This window comes from Schistocerca americana, chromosome 4 (genome assembly GCF_021461395.2).
Source record: "Schistocerca americana isolate TAMUIC-IGC-003095 chromosome 4, iqSchAmer2.1, whole genome shotgun sequence".
Lineage (NCBI taxonomy): Eukaryota > Metazoa > Arthropoda > Insecta > Orthoptera > Acrididae > Schistocerca > Schistocerca americana.
Window position 1 is genome coordinate 290409581 of NC_060122.1, and position 19611 is coordinate 290429191.

At 40.4% G+C, this 19611-nt stretch overlaps 1 protein-coding gene across 5 annotated transcripts in view; it reads left to right on the forward strand.

The window, feature by feature from the left end:
• Positions 1-19611, forward strand: part of LOC124612307 (protein lingerer) — a 125551-nt gene that overhangs the window by 16041 nt on the left and 89899 nt on the right. For all 5 annotated transcript variants that reach the window (XM_047140423.1, XM_047140424.1, XM_047140426.1 and 2 more), the window contains 6 exons: positions 7825-8073; positions 10457-10722; positions 11016-11241; positions 18131-18285; positions 18392-18694; positions 18774-19007. In XM_047140423.1, coding sequence (XP_046996379.1) covers positions 7825-8073; positions 10457-10722; positions 11016-11241; positions 18131-18285; positions 18392-18694; positions 18774-19007 — 1433 coding nt within the window. The remainder of the gene's footprint in view (positions 1-7824; positions 8074-10456; positions 10723-11015; positions 11242-18130; positions 18286-18391; positions 18695-18773; positions 19008-19611) is intronic.

The window sequence follows — 19611 nt, forward strand, 5'->3', positions numbered from 1 at the left end:
GGAGGATTTCATGAAGGATGGATCTCATTTCAGGGCAGGATTTGAGGAAGTCGTATCCCTGCTGGAGAGCCACATTCAGAGTCTGATCCAGTACCGGAAAGTATCCTGTCACAAGTGGGGCACTTTTGTGGCTCTTCTGTGGGGGATTCTGGGTTCGAGGGGATGAGGAAGTGGCTCTGGTTATTTGCTTCTGTACCAGGTCGGGAGGGTAGTTGCGAGATGCGAAAGTAGTTGTCAAGTTGTTGGTGTAATGGTTCAGGGATTCCGGACTGGAGCAGATTCGTTTGCCACGAAAACCTAGGCTGTAGGGAAGGGACCGTTTGATGTGGAATGAGTGGCAGCTGTCATAATGGAGGTACTGTTGCTTGTTGGTGGGTTTGATGTGGACTGACGTGTGTAGCTGGCCATTGGACAGGTGGAGGTCAACGTCAAGGAAAGTGGCATGGGATTTGGAGTAGGACCAGGTGAATCTGATGGAACCAAAGGAGTTGAGGTTGGAGAGGAAATTCTGAAGTTCTTCTTCACTGTGAGTCCAGATCATGAAAATGTCGTCAATAAATCTGTACCAAACTTTGGGTTGGCAGGCCTGGGTAACCAAGAAGGCTTCCTCTAAGCGACTCATGAATAGGTTGGCGTACGAGGGGGCCATCCTGGTACCCATGGCTGTTCCCTTTAATTGTTGGTATGTCTGGCCTTCAAAAGTGAAGAAGTTGTGGGTCAGGATGAAGCTGGCTAAGGTGATGTGGAAAGATGTTTTAGGTAGGGTGGCAGGTGATCGGCGTGAAAGGAAGTGCTCCATCGCAGCGAGGCCCTGGACGTGCGGGATATTTGTGTATAAGGAAGTGGCATCAATGGTTACAAGGATGGTTTCCGGGGGTAACAGATTGGGTAAGGTTCCAGGCGTTCGAGAAAGTGGTTGGTGTCTTTGATGAAGGATGGGAGACTGCATGTAATGGGTTGAAGGTGTTGATCTACGTAGGCAGAGATACGTTCTGTGGGGGCTTGGTAACCAGCTACAATGGGACGGCCGGGATGATTGGGTTTGTGGATTTTAGGAAGAAGGTAGGGGTGCGGCGTGTCGGTGGGGTCAGGAGGTTGATGGAGTCAGGTGAAAGGTTTTGCAGGGGGCCTAAGGTTCTGAGGATTCCTTGAAGCTCCGCCTGGACATCGGGAATGGGGTTACCTTGGCAAACTTTGTATGTGGTGTTGTCTGAAAGCTGACGCAGTCCCTCAGCCACATACTCCCGACGATCAAGTACCACAGTCGTGGAACCCTTGTCCGCCGGAAGAATGACGATGGATCGGTCAGCCTTCAGATCATGGATAGCCTGGGCTTCAGCAGTGGTGATGTTGGGAGTAGGATTAAGGTTTTTTAAGAAGGATTGAGAGGCAAGGCTGGAAGTCAGAAACTCCTGGAAGGTTTGGAGAGGGTGATTTTGAGGGAGAGCAGGTGGGTCCCGCTGTGATGGAGGACGGAACTGTTCCAGGCAGGGTTCAATTTGGATAGTGTCTTGGGGAGTTGGATCATTAGGAGTAGGATTAGGATCATTTTTCTTCATGGCAAAGTGATATTTCCAGCAGAGAGTACGAGTGTAGGACAGTAAATCTTTGACGAGGGCTGTTTGGTTGAATCTGGGAGTGGGGCTGAAGGTGAGGCCTTTGGATAGGACAGAGGTTTCGGATTGGGAGAGAGGTTTGGCGGAAAGGTTAACTACTGAATTAGGGTGTTGTGGTTCCAGGTTGTGTTGATTGGAATTTTGAGGTTTTGGAGGGAGTGGAGCTGGAAGTGGGAGATTGAGTAGATGGGAGAGACTGGGTTTGTGTGCAATGAGAGGAGGTTCAGGTTTGCTGGAAAGGTTGTGAGGGGTGAGTGAGTTGCCTTTCCGGAGGTGGGAAACCAGGAGATTGGATAGTTTTTTGAGGTGGAGGGTGGCATGCTGTTCTGATTTGTGGTTGGCCTGTAGGAGGATGCTCTGAACAGCCGGTGTGGATGTGGGAGAGGAAAGATTAAGGACTTTTATTGGATAGGAGTTGACGGGTGTGTTCATTGGCTGAGTTGATGTGTAGGGGAAGGATTAGGTGGGTGAGGGCAATGGATTGTTCAGTTTGGAACTGGTATAGGGACTGATGGAAAGAATGGTTGCAACCAGAGATGGGAACTTTAAGTGTGAGGCCATTGGGGATAATGCCAAATGTCAGACAAGCCTGAGAAAATAGAATATGGGAGCGTAATCTGGCTAGGGCGAAGGCATGTTTGCGGAGGGAATGTAAATAAAACTTAATGGGGTCGTTGTGGGGGTGTTGTGAGGGTGACATGGTATTAGAAGGTGGCAAGTGTGACATGAGGCTTAAATGAAAATGAAAATAAAAATATATGGGGAGAGATAAATGTGGACTGGAAAGTAACTGCAGATCTGGTGTGAAAAAAGGCAAGAAGGTGTTGGTTGCAGCTGGGCTATGTTGGACTTGGGATGGTAGACAACGATGTGCACAAAGGTTAGGTGGTTGTGTTGCCACCAAAACACGTTAAAGGACGGAGATATTCGGGAAAATTTCGAAAAAACTGCGTGTAATATATTAAAAGGAGTGGTTTTGCAGTGGCAGATTATCAAAATGAGGCTAACAATTGTCTGACGAAGAAATAATGACGTTAAAACCTGTGGGCAGCGGATAAAAATTATCAGTGATGTGGGGAAAACGGAAATGGAAATAAAGCGAAAGTTATTAGAACTGGTTGAAATGGTTGTTTAAAAGGTGAAAGGAACTGTTTGTGAACCAGAAATGGTGGATATTATAGCGGCGGTAGTGTTGAAAGGGGTAGAAAAATTTTTTTGGTTATGGTTTGGAAGTGGGTTACGTATTATTGAGTATATATATATGTTGTTGTTGTTGTTGTGGTCTTCAGTCCTGAGACTGGTTTGATGCAGCTCTCCATGCTACTCCATCCTGTGCAAGCTTCTTCATCTCCCAGTACCTACTGCAACCTACATCCTTCTGAATCTGCTTAGTGTATTGATCTCTTGGTCTCCCTCTACGATTTTTACCCTCCACGCTGCCCTCCAATGCTAAATTTGTGATCCCTTGATGCCTCAAAACATGTCCTACCAACCGATCCCTTCTTCTAGTCAAGTTGTGCCACAAACTTCACTTCTCCCCAATCCTATTCAATACCTCCTCATTAGTTACGTGATCTACCCACTTTATCTTCAGCATTCTTCTGTAGCACCACATTTCGAAAGCTTCTATTCTCTTCTTGTCCAAACTGGTTATCGTCCATGTTTCACTTCCATACATGGCTACACTCCATACAAATACTTTCAGAAACGACTTCCTGACACTTAAATCTATACTAGATGTTAACAAATTTCTCTTCTTCAGAAACGATTTCCTTGCCATTGCCAGTCTACACATTATATCCTCTCTACTTCGACCATCATCAGTTATTTTACTCCCTAAATAGCAAAACTCCTTTACTGCTTTAAGTGTCTCATTTCCTAATCTAATCCCCTCAGCATCACTCGATTTAATTTGACTGCATTCCATTATCCTCGTTTTGCTTTTGTTGATGTTCATCTTTTATCCTCCTTTCAAGACACTGTCCATTCCGTTCAACTGCTCTTCCAAGTCCATTGCTGTCTCTGACAGAATTACAATGTCATCGGCGAACCTCAAAGTTTTTACTTCTTCTCCATGAATTTTAATACCTATTCCGAATTTTTCTTTTGTTTCCTTTACTGCTTGCTCAATATACAGATTGAATAACATCGGGGAGAGGCTACAACCCTGTCTCACTCCCTTCCCAACCACTGCTTCCCTTTCATGCCCCTCGACTCTTATAACTGCCATCTGGTTTCTGTACAAATTGTAAATAGCCTTTCGCTCCTTGTATTTTACCCCTGCCACCTTCAGAATTTGAAAGAGAGTATTCCAGTTAACGTTGTCAAAAGCTTTCTCTAAGTCTACAAAGGCTAGAAACGTAGGTTTGCCTTTTCTTAATCTTTCTTCTAAGATAAGTCGTAAGGTTAGTATTGCCTCACGTGTTCCAACATTTCTACGGAATCCAAACTGATCTTCCCCGAAGTCCGCTTCTACCAGTTTTTCCATTCGTCTGTAAAGAATTCGCGTTAGTATTTTGCAGTTGTGACTTATTAAACTGATAGTTCGGTAATTTTCACATCTGTCAACACCTGCTTTCTTTGGGATTGGAATTATTATATTCTTCTTGAAGTCTGTGGGTATTTCGCCTGTCTCATACATCTTGCTCACCAGAGTATATATAGGCGGGATAAAATTATATAGCAGATTACGGTAAAAAGGAGAAGGTGAATGCAAAGTGAAACTACTGGCAAAAACAGACAGAGAAAATAAAACGACAGAAAAGATTTCGAAATGCAACAGTGACAATAACAAACGTAATTGTTGGGTTCAAATTACTGATATCAATATAATAGAGGGAAACATTCCACGTGGGAAAAATATATCTAAAAACAAAGATGGTGTGACTTACCGAACGAAAGCGCTGGCAGGTCGATAGACACACAAACAAACACAAACACACACACACACAAAATTCGAGCTTTCGCAACAAACTGTTGCCTCATCTCCCTTAAAACCCACATCCTTTCGTCTTTCCCTCTCCTTCCCTCTTTCCTGATGAGGCAACAGTTTGTTGCGAAAGCTTGAATTTTGTGTGTGTGTTTGTGTTTGTTTGTGTGTCTATCAACCTGCCAGCACTTTCGTTCGGTAATTGACATCATCTTTGTTTTTAGATATACTAAGTTATTTAGTCTTAGCCATGTTTATTTTTAATCCAACTCTCTGAGCTTCTGTTTCCAATTCCTTAAGTTTCTCACTCATATCCTTGAAAATGTGGGACAGAAGGCAGATGTCGTCCGCAAAGTCAAGGTCCTCCAGGCGATCATATAGAGTCCACTGTATACCTCTCCTTTTCTCTCGGTTTACCTTCATGCCATCTAATGTCAGCAAAAACAGCAGTGGTGAAAACAAACAACCCTGCCTTACTTCAGAATTTAAAGTAAATGGTTCTGAGAGATTTCCATCATATTTCACCTGGCAAGTATATTCTCTGTACATCATCTTCACGATACTGATGATCTTTGGAGATACTCCATAACTTTGCGTTGTTTTCCAGATGGCTTCACACTCCACCCTATCAAAGGCTTTTTCAAAGTCGACGAAGGAGACCAGTATTCCGTGGTTTGCTCAATAATGATGCTTAAGGTGTTGATTTGGTCTGTGCATGGTATGCTTTCTCTGAAACCAGCCAGTTCTTTCCTGAGCTTACAATCCATGGACACTCTGGGACGATTTAAAACAATCCTTGAAAATACTTTACTGGGTATAGACAAAAATGCGATGTCACACCAGTTGTTGCACTTTGCCAGGTCTCCTTTCTTGGGCAACTTGATAAGGATTCCCTTCCTCCAATCTTCCGGGATGGTTTCTGTGTTCCAGATTTCTTGGAACAGGGGCAGTAACACATCTGCTGTTACTTCATAGTCTGCCTTGAGCATTTCCGTCACCAAACTATCTACACCAGTTGCCTTGTTATTCTTGCAGCTTTTAAGAGCCTTGATAATTTCGCTCTTGTTGGTAGGGTGAGTATTGATTTGCAGTGCAGGCATTTCCTGTTGGTTGTGGTGGTTCCACCTGCTTCATTTATTCATTTGTTGTCCTAAGTGTCAACGTACTGCGTTGCTACACTGGCTGAAAAATGGGGTTTGTAATTTGGGTACTGACTACTGTAAATAATGTAGTTGACAGGTACACATTTGCGTTTCACGGTAGTTTACTTTCACTTTGCGCAACCACCCAGCAATAAACAGTTATATGTGAATGGCAGTGCACTATCGTTTAAACTTTCCATAGGCCTCATTAATAGTTCTCAGACGAAGCTCCACATACTGCTACAATAGTTCACTGTTGAACATCTGTGAGCAATAAAAACATAACCACATAGTTCACAGTTCTTGAAGAATAAACAGGTACATATGGAGCAGACACTGTCATTGTTTTTACGCATGGCCTAATTTTTTAACACTTATTCCACAGTTAAGTTGAAGCATTGTTGTTATTCTAACCAGCACGGGTTTCTCATCTGAAACTCGGCCGTGACCAAAAATGGGGCCCTTTTATATCCTTGCAATAACAGGTGCTGAAACTACACACTGTTCGAAGTTCAGTTTACAGAAATTACAATTAAAACTTAACTTGTTAAATTGACCGAATACATCGAAAAATTGCGTCTCTTATAAAAGTTTCTTCCACTACAATGGTTAAGCCGAATTATTTGTTTAAATCGTGAAATTAACATGTGTAGTCACACAAACAATACTTTTGACAAAACTATTAATTACTTTGGAATTAATTAAAGACTGGCTTTGCTAACATGTTATCGAATAGAGCCAAATAAATACTTTAAGAATACTATTAGTTCGTCTTCCAAATGTTTATAATTAGTGCAGAATTTATATTTGTTTATACGTCAACAGTAGAATTTAAGTTATGAAAAAATCACTGATTTCACCCTATAACAAAAGATGCTAACTAGTAAAAAAAAAAAAAATTACATAAATAAAACTAGGCACACAATTAGATCTGGTGGTAAATTAAGTGAGAAAATGAATTAAGGAGGCAGATGGCAAAACAAGAGGGGAATTAAAATTTTCCCAGCTTGCTTCATCACAAGGTCTAGTTCCTCCTGCTCTTGTTCTTCTTGATGGATTAGGGTCATGTTGAATATCTCACTGAAATATTCCTTCCATCGCTTTAGCTGCTCCTCACTATTGGTCAACAGTTCACCATCTTTAGACTTCACTGGCTTACTTTCTTTAATGCTTTCCTGGGGCAGCTGTTTGGAGATATTATATAGCTATTTCAAATCGCCCTTTCCTGCTGCCTCTTAAGCTCTTTCTGCAAGCTGTTCTACCCAATTTCTTCTATGAGATCTAGTGTTTCTCTTCACTTGCCAGTGAACTTCATTGTACCTTGCCCTAAGGCGTTGTTTTTCTTCTTCGTCCCTACGCTGATTGATCAAGGCCTTTATTTCTCTCCTTCCTTCAATCTTCTGCCATATATGATCAGATATCCATGGCTTTCTTCTGGTGTCCTGGAATCCTAATACCTTCTCACTCCACTTTAGGAAAGTTTTCTTGATTTTATTCCACTTCCTATTCAAACAGCATACAAAATACTTATTTACATATCTGCACTTGACAATGAGAAAAAAAATTCTTGAAATGCATGATGCTAAGCATGAGAAAAATATGTAACTAGTGCAGTATTTCATTATTTAAATAATTACTGACAACTGCAGGCTTTCAAAAACATTGATTATGACATATTAAATTGAATCAAACGTCCCTACTTCCCAGACAGCTATCAGTTCTAGTTACATAAGCGGTTTTTATTAGATAATAAACCATCATTAGATTATAAACAAATCCCTGACAGGTCTTCTGACGCTTGTTATGTACATATATCATACATAAAGTGCAAGGGGGTATCCTATATGTAAATTTTACAGCTTAAAACTTTATTTCCCACATTTTACACCATTTTTTGTAAGTCCCTTGAAAAGTGTACGAGTGAGGTTTCACTGTATTTTAATGTTGTACTCATTTGTATTATTTTTGTTTTCCTCTGTGCAGCTGTATTTTTACTGTTCATGTTGTTGCAGGTGGCCTTAAGGTGGAAATTAGAATAGTAGAGTTGTAAATAAATGCTCATTCAAACCTTATTTGATACACATTATTTACATTACTTCTACAAGTTAAAATTACAGTTTGTGTGCCTTTTTTTTAGGGCGTGGACGTGAAAATAAAGAAAATGAGAAAAATTTAGAGGAGAGTCGAGGGGAGGGCTTTTATCGTGGTGGAGGTGGAGGACGAGTGCTGAATGGCCCAGGTCGATCTGGTAGAGGTGGACGAGGTGGAGGTCGCCTAGGTCCTCGTACATTCCAGAGCCGTGACAAGACTGGTTTCCCAAGGTCTATAGATACGTGGAACAACCCCACTGCAGATGACAGTTCTGGTGGAGATCCGCTAAAAATGGGTAGGTCAATATTTACTGTTGTGATATATCTGCCAATAACTATTTATTATTAGTGTCAGAGACGCCAGAGTTGGCAGTCTCGTGTATGTGAAATGTGCTTGCTTGTGAGAATGAATGTTGTGTGTTTCACTTTCTTTTTCTGACAAAGGCTGAAGCCGAAAACTTATGTGTAAGTGTCTTTCAATTGTATCTGTGTGCACTTAACATTTTATCTTTACAGTAAGAAGCAATCTATCTTTTCCTACTTTGTTGATACTTCTGTGTAAGAACATTCTAGATTGAAAGTGCATTTGATTTGTGGTTGCTCAGTGTAGACTGTCAAGCCTAATATTTGTGCTGTGTGCTATCAATCAAAAGCAATGTCTCCACGGTAGCTTCTTCCAGATTGGAACTGACCAACTTGTGGTAAACAAGTTGTAGCTATATTTGTGAGATAAGAGAAATTTTAAAAGAATATAGATACACATCAAAGTATTATTTTGGACTTTCCATCATTTTCGAAAATAGTTCAAGCAGGAGCTGGAATGGTTCCAAGCTGTATCCAAAGAAAGTCATTCTGTGTCCTTGACCCACTATCAATAATTTGAAACTCAACATCTTGGAAGATGAATGGTGACTTGTATGTAGCCACAAAAAGTTCCAGTTTTTCTTTCTTTCCTTGAGAGCAGGGGGGGGGGGGTGTTCACACACACACACACACACACACACACACACACACACACACACACAGTCTGCAGTCTCAGATTACTGAAACTGCATTGTGAGCAGCAGCAGCAGCAACAGTGCATGAAGGGAGTGGTGACTGGGTGGGGGTAAGTAGGAGGCTGGGGCAGGGAGCCTCCCCTTCCCCCGATCATAATGTTGACATATGCCAACAAACTGAAAATATTATTCTTCCTTCATTTCCAGAAACATGAAAACATAATCTGTGCTTCCATTAAGCATCATTTTACATACTTCATAAAATGATGACAAAACCAGTCTAGTGTGACCCAGCCTTGACTCAGTATATTTAATACAGATGTCCACATTACAAGAAGTCTTACAGCAAACAGAACTAGCAAGATGGTTTGGGCCATTAAGTTACAGAGTCAAATAACTTGCGATGACGGAGATATGCCATTCCTACTTGTCGACGCTACAAGTGCTTGCTGCCAGAATAAGTGCATTGCTACACATCATCATTCTTGTGCATATGCGAATGGTTTTCTTGGCATTATTTTTGAATTTACTTTTCAACAAATAGCAACACCATACAATGGTTGGTTATTTTGAGGAAGAAATTTCGGAAAATGTTTGTTTGGAGCACAGTGTTGTATGGTAGCGAATTGTGGAGTGTTGGAATATTGGAAAGGAAGAGAATCAAGAAAGTTGAAAATAAAGGTGGACAGATTCAGAATGAGAGGTTCTCTGCAGAATCAGTGAAGAGAGGAACATGTGGAAAACACTGACAAGGAGGAGGATATGATTGAAATGTCATGTATTAAGACAGCAGGGAATGCTACTAGAGGGTAGAAACTGTAGGTGAAACAGAGATTGGAATACACCTGACAAATAATTGATGCAGGGTGCAAGTACTACTTTGAGATGAAGAGATTGTCACAAGAGAGGAAATCATTGTAGACTGCATTGAACCAGTCAGAAGAATGAGTGAAAAAAGAGGGAGAGATAGGACCATCAACTGAATTCATATAAGCATCAGTGAACACCCTAGAAATTTCAGGGAACATCACATGTTTCCAGAAATAGTGTGTAATTATTGGAAGCCAAATGAAGGCAGAAAGACAAGGATGGTAAGAAGTGACATCAGTTCATAAGGATTGGAAAAATGGTAAACTATGTGAAAAGAGAAGCAAAGACGAGTACTTAGGCCATGCTAATTATTTTTTTATTAAGAAATAAGTGAATTGCAGATATAAACACGGGAAAGTGGTAGTATCCTTTATCATTGCAAGTCTTTCCTTATCTGGTTTTTGTCATGTTCGTTAAGTACAAGAAGATATGTTTGCTCCTCTGTTGAGCACTGAAGCATCCGTATTTGGCATATGATGATGTAAAATCATGCAATTCAGTGCTTTAAGAAGGATCACACTACTGTGGGTTGTGTGTGGTAAAATGACTGTGCTTCTTAAAAGTATCAAATTTGCCATAAAATAGGAGTAGTGTTGCACCATTTAAATTTCTAAATTCATACTTGCCTCCTTTCCCTCCCTCTTCTTTCAGCATTGCATAAATATGGAATATACACTGTTAAATAGGATGAAAATAAATTGCAGTATCATATTACAAATCGTATACATTTTGTTTTTGTTAACTTTAGTATAGGTACAATAATTTCATATCACTACTTCTTTATTAGTGCATTTTCTCTGGTTTGGCACAGAAAAATGGGGCGAATTCCCTTCACCGGAAGATTGGGACAATGAAGAATACACTGGTTCACTAGCAGACAGCAAGGTATTCACGCCCAGTGGTGGTACAGTGGAACCTGTAGTCAACTCTGAACCAGTTATTCCCACACAGGAACCAACTACAGAGTTGTCGTCTGCATTGACGTCGCAGACTCTTTCAAGCAGTGTGGCATCTAGTTCAAGCCAGATGTCTCAGAACCTTGAAATACATCAGTCAACAACAAATCAGCTGTCGCAAGTAAGAACAGTGTACCAGAAATACATATTGTTTGGACCTACTTTCAGTTTGAGCTCATTTAGTTCTTTTTTCATGAAATTCTTTGATGAGCCTTACTTAAATGTTTTAAACATCTTCCTTGCGAAAAGTACTCCTTTGCAATATATGGTTATGTGGAACCATACTTTGGCCCTTCTCATGCTTCCTGGACAAAATGTTACTGTTTTGATATTGTATATAATTTGTGAAACTGCTTCTTTTTTTATTGTCAGAGTCGTTCATCTGAAAATAATTTGTGTATGGTATGTTTTTAGAGTCCAGTTCCTGTAGGTGTCAACCAATTAAATTCAACACAGTCTGAGTACCTGAATCAATTATCACAAGCAACAGAAAACCTAAAATCTGCTGTTGGTATTGGCACAAGTACGTCTGCAGGAACTTCCTTTGGGACAACAAGTAGTAGCAGTTACACTGTCTCATCATCGTCAGCATCATCTTACCAGCCTCCTAGTCCTCCATCAGGGTTCACATCTTCAGCAGGTAATTAATTTTCACAAATTATACTTTGTTTTCTCCATGCTGTTCGTGTGAAAAGACAAATTTATGATCCATGCAAAAATTTAATCCTTCTCTTTAGCATCTTGTGTGTTGGCTAGAAGCCCGCTTGAAAGCAAAGTTCACATCCTATATAATGTCCAGCAAATGCGAAAAATGAGCCATAATGGCCTGTCTCTAGGCATGCTTTGCAGCTTTAGGACAACAAAGTTTTCTGAACTACCAAATATCTTGTATGAGGCCAGTGGATACACATTGACTTCAAAGATTTGCAATAGAGTTTATACATAAGTATCCTCAGAGGCAATTCATTAAACATGGTGACATTTCACCAACAAAAGGACTCTGGTGTGGTTGTCAAGTGTTTTAATGAGAACTGGCTGAGATGCGGAGGTAACTTTGGCCAGGCATGGATAGATCGGGCCAACTTGGACACGGATACACACTCACTACAAGGTTGCTTTATTAGAATCTAATTTCTGTGGTTCCCTTTGACTACTAATGGCATTCATATTCTTGTGTACCAGTAGTGAAAGGCACATGAAAATTCTTGCTATTGGCTGGAATCCTTATGCCACACTGAGGACATGTGATGTGGCAGTGTAGTTATAAGGCAAAGGTGCTTCACTCCAGATGCTGTGATGTAGAAGGTGCATTCAGGCTATGAAACTTCAGACTTTTCTCTCAGAACTGAAAACAGATAAAAACATGCAATTTGTTTTAAAAAAAGCATGCATTTGTGAATGCATGAAAGAGATGGCTGCCCTGTACACCATACAGAACTAAAGTGACTGCATGGAGAGTGAGGAATGTTTTCCATACTTAAAATGGCGGCATTTTCTTTATAAGAACAGCATACAATCATACGTTTTCTTCATTTACACAGTGCAACATCGATTGAAATTAATCACTAGTTAATTGAGAGGTGGTGGTGGTGTCGTGGATGAGTCTAATGTGGTTATATGGGTGTGACAGTTCAAGAAGATAGAAGATCTTGTGTTAACAAACCAAGACAATCTCAGCCTCGCACCAGCCAGTTTGACCACATGATCGAGTGAGTGCAGAACTTTGTTTTGGGTGATTGCCGAATGTGTATGGAACACACCACCCCCAATGTTGAAATTTCCGTGTGATCTGTGCACACAGTCCTGCATGAAGACATGAAAATGTGAATCTTTCATGTGGGTGTCATGAATCCAGATGGATGACCACAATGCCATGCGTGTAGCATATTGTTGGACAATGTTCACACAGTGATTGCATGAATGCGACTTTCTTTTCATTGATTGTGATAAGGGATGAAACATTAATGTCCTTTTTCAGTCCTTAAATGAAGTGCCAATCAGCCCAGCGGAAGCGTGTGTATGTGCCAATACGTACACGCACTAGCCACTGCCAAAAAAAATTTGGCTAAGCGCCAGTGCTGAAAAAGTGATGGTGCCCATGTTGAGACAGCAGTGGTGTAATCCTTATTTATTGTTTTCCAGGGGACTCTATAGTGACAGGTGCATCATACCAAGATATTTGGAAGAACAAGCTCCTTCCTGCATTGCATGAAAAACTGCCAGAAAAGCACCAGGTGTAGTTTCTCACCAAGACAACTCACCAGCATATCGGGTGAATGCGATACTGCAGTTTCTTTTTCATAATGACTGGAATGATTTCTAATGCTCCCCACTCGCATGACCAGGTTCCTAGTCACTTTGGTTGTTTCCAACAACGAAAGACACTACCTGGATGCCCATTCACTAGTAATGCTGCTATTGCGTCAAATGATTTTCCAGTGCTCAAACCAGACTTGTAAAGCATTCACAGTGGCTGTGGAATCATGGCACTGATATTTTGAAAAGTGTGGACAGCTGCAGGAAGATAAGGTCAAGAAGTAATATAAGTTTCAACGTGAGAAAAATTGGAGGCATTACAACTTGAATGCACCACATACTACTAGTTCATTATACGTTCAGTTCAGTAGACATTAGAGAAGTCAAATTTTTTGGCATGGCGGATTTAGGGCTACTTTACCTTAGGACTAACTAAATAATAGTTATCCTTTTCAATGCTACAGATGTGCTCTCTGCAGTCCATGTTGAGGGTGGCTTTTGTTATGGCTGCACTGCTCCCCAGATTCTGGTGCCTGAAATACACATTCCAACCAATTTGAAATACTTTTCATCTGATCTTTCAGAAAGTATTAGGTGAAAAATTTGATTTTTGCACATCTTATGGTTTGATATTTTTTGGAAGAGGTAAAAATGCACTGTGTAAACTTTGTCTGGTACCACGCACCATGGAAGTTGAATCCCCGCTGGACGTCATGGACGTTGAAGACCCCAAGAGGTCTCCTCACTATCGTGCCGTAAGCCGTGGCAGTGTGTGCCTCCTGGCCCGCATTTAGTGTGAGGCACCATAGTGGAACGTGGTTCCAGCGGCCCATAGCGGCGCCCCCAATCATGTGTTTAAGATCCTGCCTCTCACTCAGCCAGTGAGTCTAATTGTTGCATGTGTCTTGACATATCGCCTCGATAACAAATGGCGCGTTTACCATTCTTTGTCTTCATTGCTAGTGGACGTCTTGGGTTCGTTTGGTTGTCTCTGTCACTCCGTTGCTTCTTGCATGTTGTTGTCGTAAGATTTCTCTCGATCGTCTGTCGTTGTTTCGTGTCTGTCCTTTCCGTTTGTTTGTTTATTCGCGGGCCTCTCTCTGTTTGGTCCCGCCGCGTTTTCTCGGCCACCCCGTGACTGTTCCGCCCCGCGATTACAACAGGTTGCAACACTTTGCATATGATTGATTTTAGCTGTTATATTGCGGCAAACAATATGTACGTAAGATACCAAATTTTATTTAAAATTGAGGGCAGAACGATATCTCATTCAGTTTTGAAGTTATTAGATTTTATATCCGATACAGTTGTGTGCAATGTGCCCATTTGTGTCCTTGTGCACAGTGAATCTTGTTGTCATAACAATCATCATATCTCATAAGCAGTTCAAGATATTGAAATGAGGTTTCTCGCAAATGATAGCACACAATGAGGTATTTATGTTGTATGATAAATACTTGAAACTTTTTTACTCACCGAAATTTGGAAGTAAGCTGTTCATGGCAGTGGGAGGTCGGCAGGTCAGGACACACACACACACACACACACACACACACACACACACACACACACACACACACCACTGTAGGAGGTGCACATGTACACATATACAGCACCTGAGGAAGAGTGTAGCAGGCAGTAAATACATGTCCACAGCAGCAAAAGGGTTAATATTGGTGGGGGGGGGGGGGGGGGGGGGGGGAGAGAAACACTAATCTGATGGGGAAGTAGATGTTAATGTAGCCTGTTACAGTTTTTTATTTACTTTGCCAGATGAAGACGCACTTCATAGCTACTTCCTCCTTGATGGTGCATTTCTTCATTGCTTCCAACTTAGCTTTGTGATTGAGGTAGCTAATCTTTATAAATTTTCTTAGTCTTACATGCAGATCAATAACTGTCTTTAACTTTGGAACCTTTTGTTTTGAAACTGAGCACAGATATTTTAGGAAATTTGTTTGTTTGCGTACTAGGTTTCCATGATGGTGTTGGAAGAGTAAAGACCACAAGAGATATAATTCGTATCCAATCTGCATTAGGCACTTCTACTTTGCCTTTTGCTGCAGGAAAACTTATAGATGCAGTGTACTTCACCACATCTGGAAGATTATCATAGATTAGTGTCATTGCACACTGTTGCCACATCTGTTGACAAATTTTCTTTGAAGTTGACAGCCTCTAGTATTTATGCTGATGGTGATTCAATGTTATTTACACTGATATCAATGGTGATAGTGCAGAGGGATGCAGAATCTGAATCATTGTCATACTGAGAAAACCCTGTGTTTAATTCTTCAGTAAAGTGTCCACAGAAACAATAACCACTTGTTACCCATCAGTATAAGGGAAAACCACTATGTTCCTTACTTGTTACAAAAAATATCTAGTTCTGGTACCCTAGAAGAAAAAATTTCAATAGATGTTGATATGTAATTGACTTCAATCATTTTTAGTCCCTTCAAAAGGCCATAAAGAGATTTTATTTGCGCAACAAAGCCTTTTCCACAATGAAACATTGTCTCAAAATATGGTAGAAAACCCAAAGAGATTCTGGTCGTATGTAAAGTACACCAGTGGCAAAAAATAGTCAATACCATCACTTCATGATGATGATGGAAATGTTACCAATGATGGTGCCACCAAAGCGGGGTTACTAAATACAGTTTTCTGTAATTCCTTCACGAAAGAACAAGTAGTAAATATTCCAGAATTTGAAACAAGAACAGAAGCATGAGTGACATAAAAATAGATATCTTCGGTGTTGCGAAACAACTCAAGAAAGGCAAGTCTTCCGGTCCATATGGTATTCCAATCAGGTTCCTTTCAGAGTATGCAGACACAGTAACACCTTTCTTAGCAATCATATGCAACCGCTATCTTGACGAAATGTTTGTTCCTAAAGACTGGAAAGTAGCACAGGTCACACCAATATTCAAGAAAGGAAATTGGAGTAACCCATTGAATTACATACCCATATCACTGGCTTCAATTTGCAGTAGGATTTTGGAGCATATACTGTACTTGAACATTATGAATCACCTTGAAGAAAATGACTTATTGATACATAACCAACATGGATTCAGAATATATCGTTCTTGTGGAACACAGCTAGCTCTTTATTCCCATGAAGTAATGAGTGCTGTCGACAAGGCATCTCAGATCAATTACATATTCCTAGATTTCCAGAAGGCTTTTGATACCATTCCTCACAAGCGACTATTAATCAAATTGCGTGCATATGGAGTATCGCCTCAGTTATGTGACTGGATTCGTGATTTCCTCTCAGAGAGGTCACAGTTTGTAGTGATAGATAGTAAATCATCGAGTAGAACAGAAGTGATATCTGGCATTCCGCAAGGTAGTTTCATAGGCCTTCTGCTGTTCCTGATTTACATAAATGGTCTAGGTGATAATCTAAGCAGCCCCCTTAGATTGTTTGCAGATGACACTGTAATTTACCTTCTAGTGAAATCGTCAGATGATCAATTCCAATTACAAAATGATATAGAGAGAATTTCTGTATGGTGTGAAAAGTGGCAATTGGCACTAAACTAAAAAAGTGCGAGGTCGTGCACATGGGTACTAAAAGAAATCCGATACATTTTGGGTATGTGATAAATCGCACAAATCTAAGGGCTGTCAATTCAACTGAATACCTAGGAATTACAGTTACAAGCAACTTAAATTGGGGAGACCATATAGATAATATTGTGGGGAAGACGAAACAGAATGCACTTTGTTGACAGAACGCTCACTAAAGAGACAGCCTACATTACACTTGTCTGTCCTCTGCTGGAGAATATTGCTGCGCGGTGTGAGATCCTTACCAGGTAGGATTGATGGAGGGAATCCTTACCAGGTAGGATTGGTGGAGGACACTGAAAAAGTGCAAAGAAGGGCAGCTCGTTTTAGTGGCAGTCACTGAAGCAAAGGCAGTTTTCTTTGCGGCGAGATCTATTTACGAAATTTTAATCACCAGCTCTCTCTTCTAAATGTGAAAATATTTTGTTGAAACCCACCTATGTAAGGAGAAATGATCATCATAATAAAACAACAGAAATCAGAACTCGAACGGAAAGATTTAGGTGTTCCTTTTTTAACACGCGCCATTCGAGAGTGGAATGGTAGAGAAGTAATATGGAAATGGTTTGATGGATCCTCTGCCAGGCACTTCCGTGTGAACTGCAAAGTAACCATGTAGATTTGAAAAAGCACATACTGGTCTTTATTCCGGATTCACTATGTGCAAGTTAACATTCATCTTTTGGAAATCTCAAGAATTCAGTGCGCTGAAGACTTTGTCAACAAACTCAGTGAAGTTATTTTATTTGTCCTGATGAACATATTTCACTCAAACCATTTGGTAGCATAATACCTACATCTAGGAAATGGTTCTGCAACAACTTAAAGAGATGGTGTTGTACCCATACATTGTTTGTTGTGTCGGCTACTATCGGAGTCAGTGTTGACACAAATAAGGAAGAAGAGAAGTATCAATGGCTGGTGGCAGGAATCTAAAATCATCTGTACAAAACACTTTCTAGTTAACAGAAAACTTTGTTTCTATTAAGGGAAGAAACAGCACTTAACTTTCAGTGCTTCCTGTGTCTCCTATATAATAGTTCTTCGATCTCCATTACTATTAGCAGAATGCTGGCTAAGTAACGTCTTCCTATTAGTCAGTACTAATGCTATCGAAGACTGCGACTTAACTGGGCCAACCAGTGAAGGGCGGGTGGCTAAAAACAGTGTTGCCAGGGGCTGCTGAACTGTGTCTTCGTGGTGGTGTGGCATTGCCTGCTCATATCATTAGCGTGTGGGTTAGTGCAGTCTTGATGCCATTTTGTGGCACTGTGCTGGTTGGCATGCAGTTGATACTTAGGACTGCACATTTTTGGTGTCTGCTGGATTCAGAATAGGTTTTTTTATAATGACGCACAATTCCTTCTGAAAACCTTTATAGTTTTCCACCTGTATGAATGTCACACCTGTGACGTGTGCTCAGGGTCTTTTGCTGTCTTTGATGATGATCTGAAGGAAATGGGTTGTGTGTATATAAACTGTAAACTTAAGCGCATATGGTCTATTTGTATCAGATTAGCTGATGTAGCCACTAAGGATATGTGTAAAACCTCGGTCTTTAAGACCAATACTGTGCATGTAGTGTAAGGCATGCGCATGAGTGTATGTGTTACTTGATATAATTTTAAACTTGACTGATGTAAATTTTACATGCTTTTCAAAACACTGTAACTACGCAACTTGTGTTACAGCGCCATTTTCTACATCCAGTTACGTAAGTTCCTCTAGTACCTACAGCCCGCAGATACAAGAGCAGCCTGCAGAATCTCCATCAACCACCACCCAGTCACAATCCATACCAACGCGGACGAAAACACAGCGGCCAAGAGTTCCTCCTCCCTCAAAAGTAAATACTTGTGTAATCTTGTGCATTCATGTATTTAGTGTGTTGTTAACATTTAATTGTAAATATACTTCTTGAACGGAGGAAAGCACTAATTGGAAACTTTCAGATTCCAGCAACAGCAGTTGAAATGCCTGGTGATGCTATTAACAGCAGTATAGGATATCTAGATGTTCAGTTTGGTGCTCTAGAATTCGGAAGTGAAACGAACTCTTTTGAAACAAGTTCTGAACAGAACAAGTTTTCCAACAGTGTATCAAACTCAGTTCTGGATTCCTTACCATCGCCTAGAGCTTCCACGAATCTTGACCTGAGTACGAGTCAAACATCTGCATTAGATGCATACACGGCATCCTCAACTCAAAAATCGAGTCAAAACAGTATTGCTTCATCACTCAGTCAAAGTCAGAAGGTACTGTTAAGGATTTCTGCATAATTTAGTAAAAAAAAAGTTAAAAGTTTGGTACTGTATGTATAAACTTTGTTTCTAGCTTCCAGGTTCTGAATCTATTCTGTCTACATCAGACCACAAAGTTAGCCAGTCCAGTTTCACACAAACAAGGTCATCGACTGCATCTGCTTTGGATGTAGATAAAAGCGAAGTGGGCCTATCTTACTCCGCACCCAGTACAGTCACATATCAATCCACTTACCAGAATCAGAAGTCATCTTCCGTCTATCCAACTGCCTCCAGCTATACGCCATCAAACTACTCGTCTGTACAGGTATTTGATATAATCTCTCTTGGTTTACATGAAAGCCAAAATGCAAATTCTGTACTTAGCTTTATAATCATTTGACCATTTATCAGATGTGTGTGTTAGTCTAAAATGCTTTCTATTACTTATTTAAATTTGGTTAGTTTTAACATAAGGGATTAAGTGATGCATTTTGATACTGTCATTGGGTTATTACTGATGTACTGCTGTTTGCACATGTACTATCTGCATGTTTGATAAAAAAGGAAAAACCAACACATGTATCTTCGTGTACTGACACTCTTTACATGCTGCTGTTGCTTCTACAATTTAATCAATCAAAATGTTTGAAAGTGCTCCCAAGCATATCATCACATTTCTGCTATAATGTTTTTGTAATATGTACCCGCTGTTTTCCCTCCATTTACTGCCATACTTCAAAAAAAGGTATTTTTGATAATCCTACTTTTAACACATGTGTTCAGTGTTGCCACAGGTTCTGGATATCAGGGAATTTCAAACATTTCTGAGAAATTTGAAAATTACACTCGAAAAATCTTGTTTTTGTCTCAGTAGATGAAATGCTTTGTTTGCTGGGCTGTCATGCACCGTAGTTGACTGGGTGCAGCTG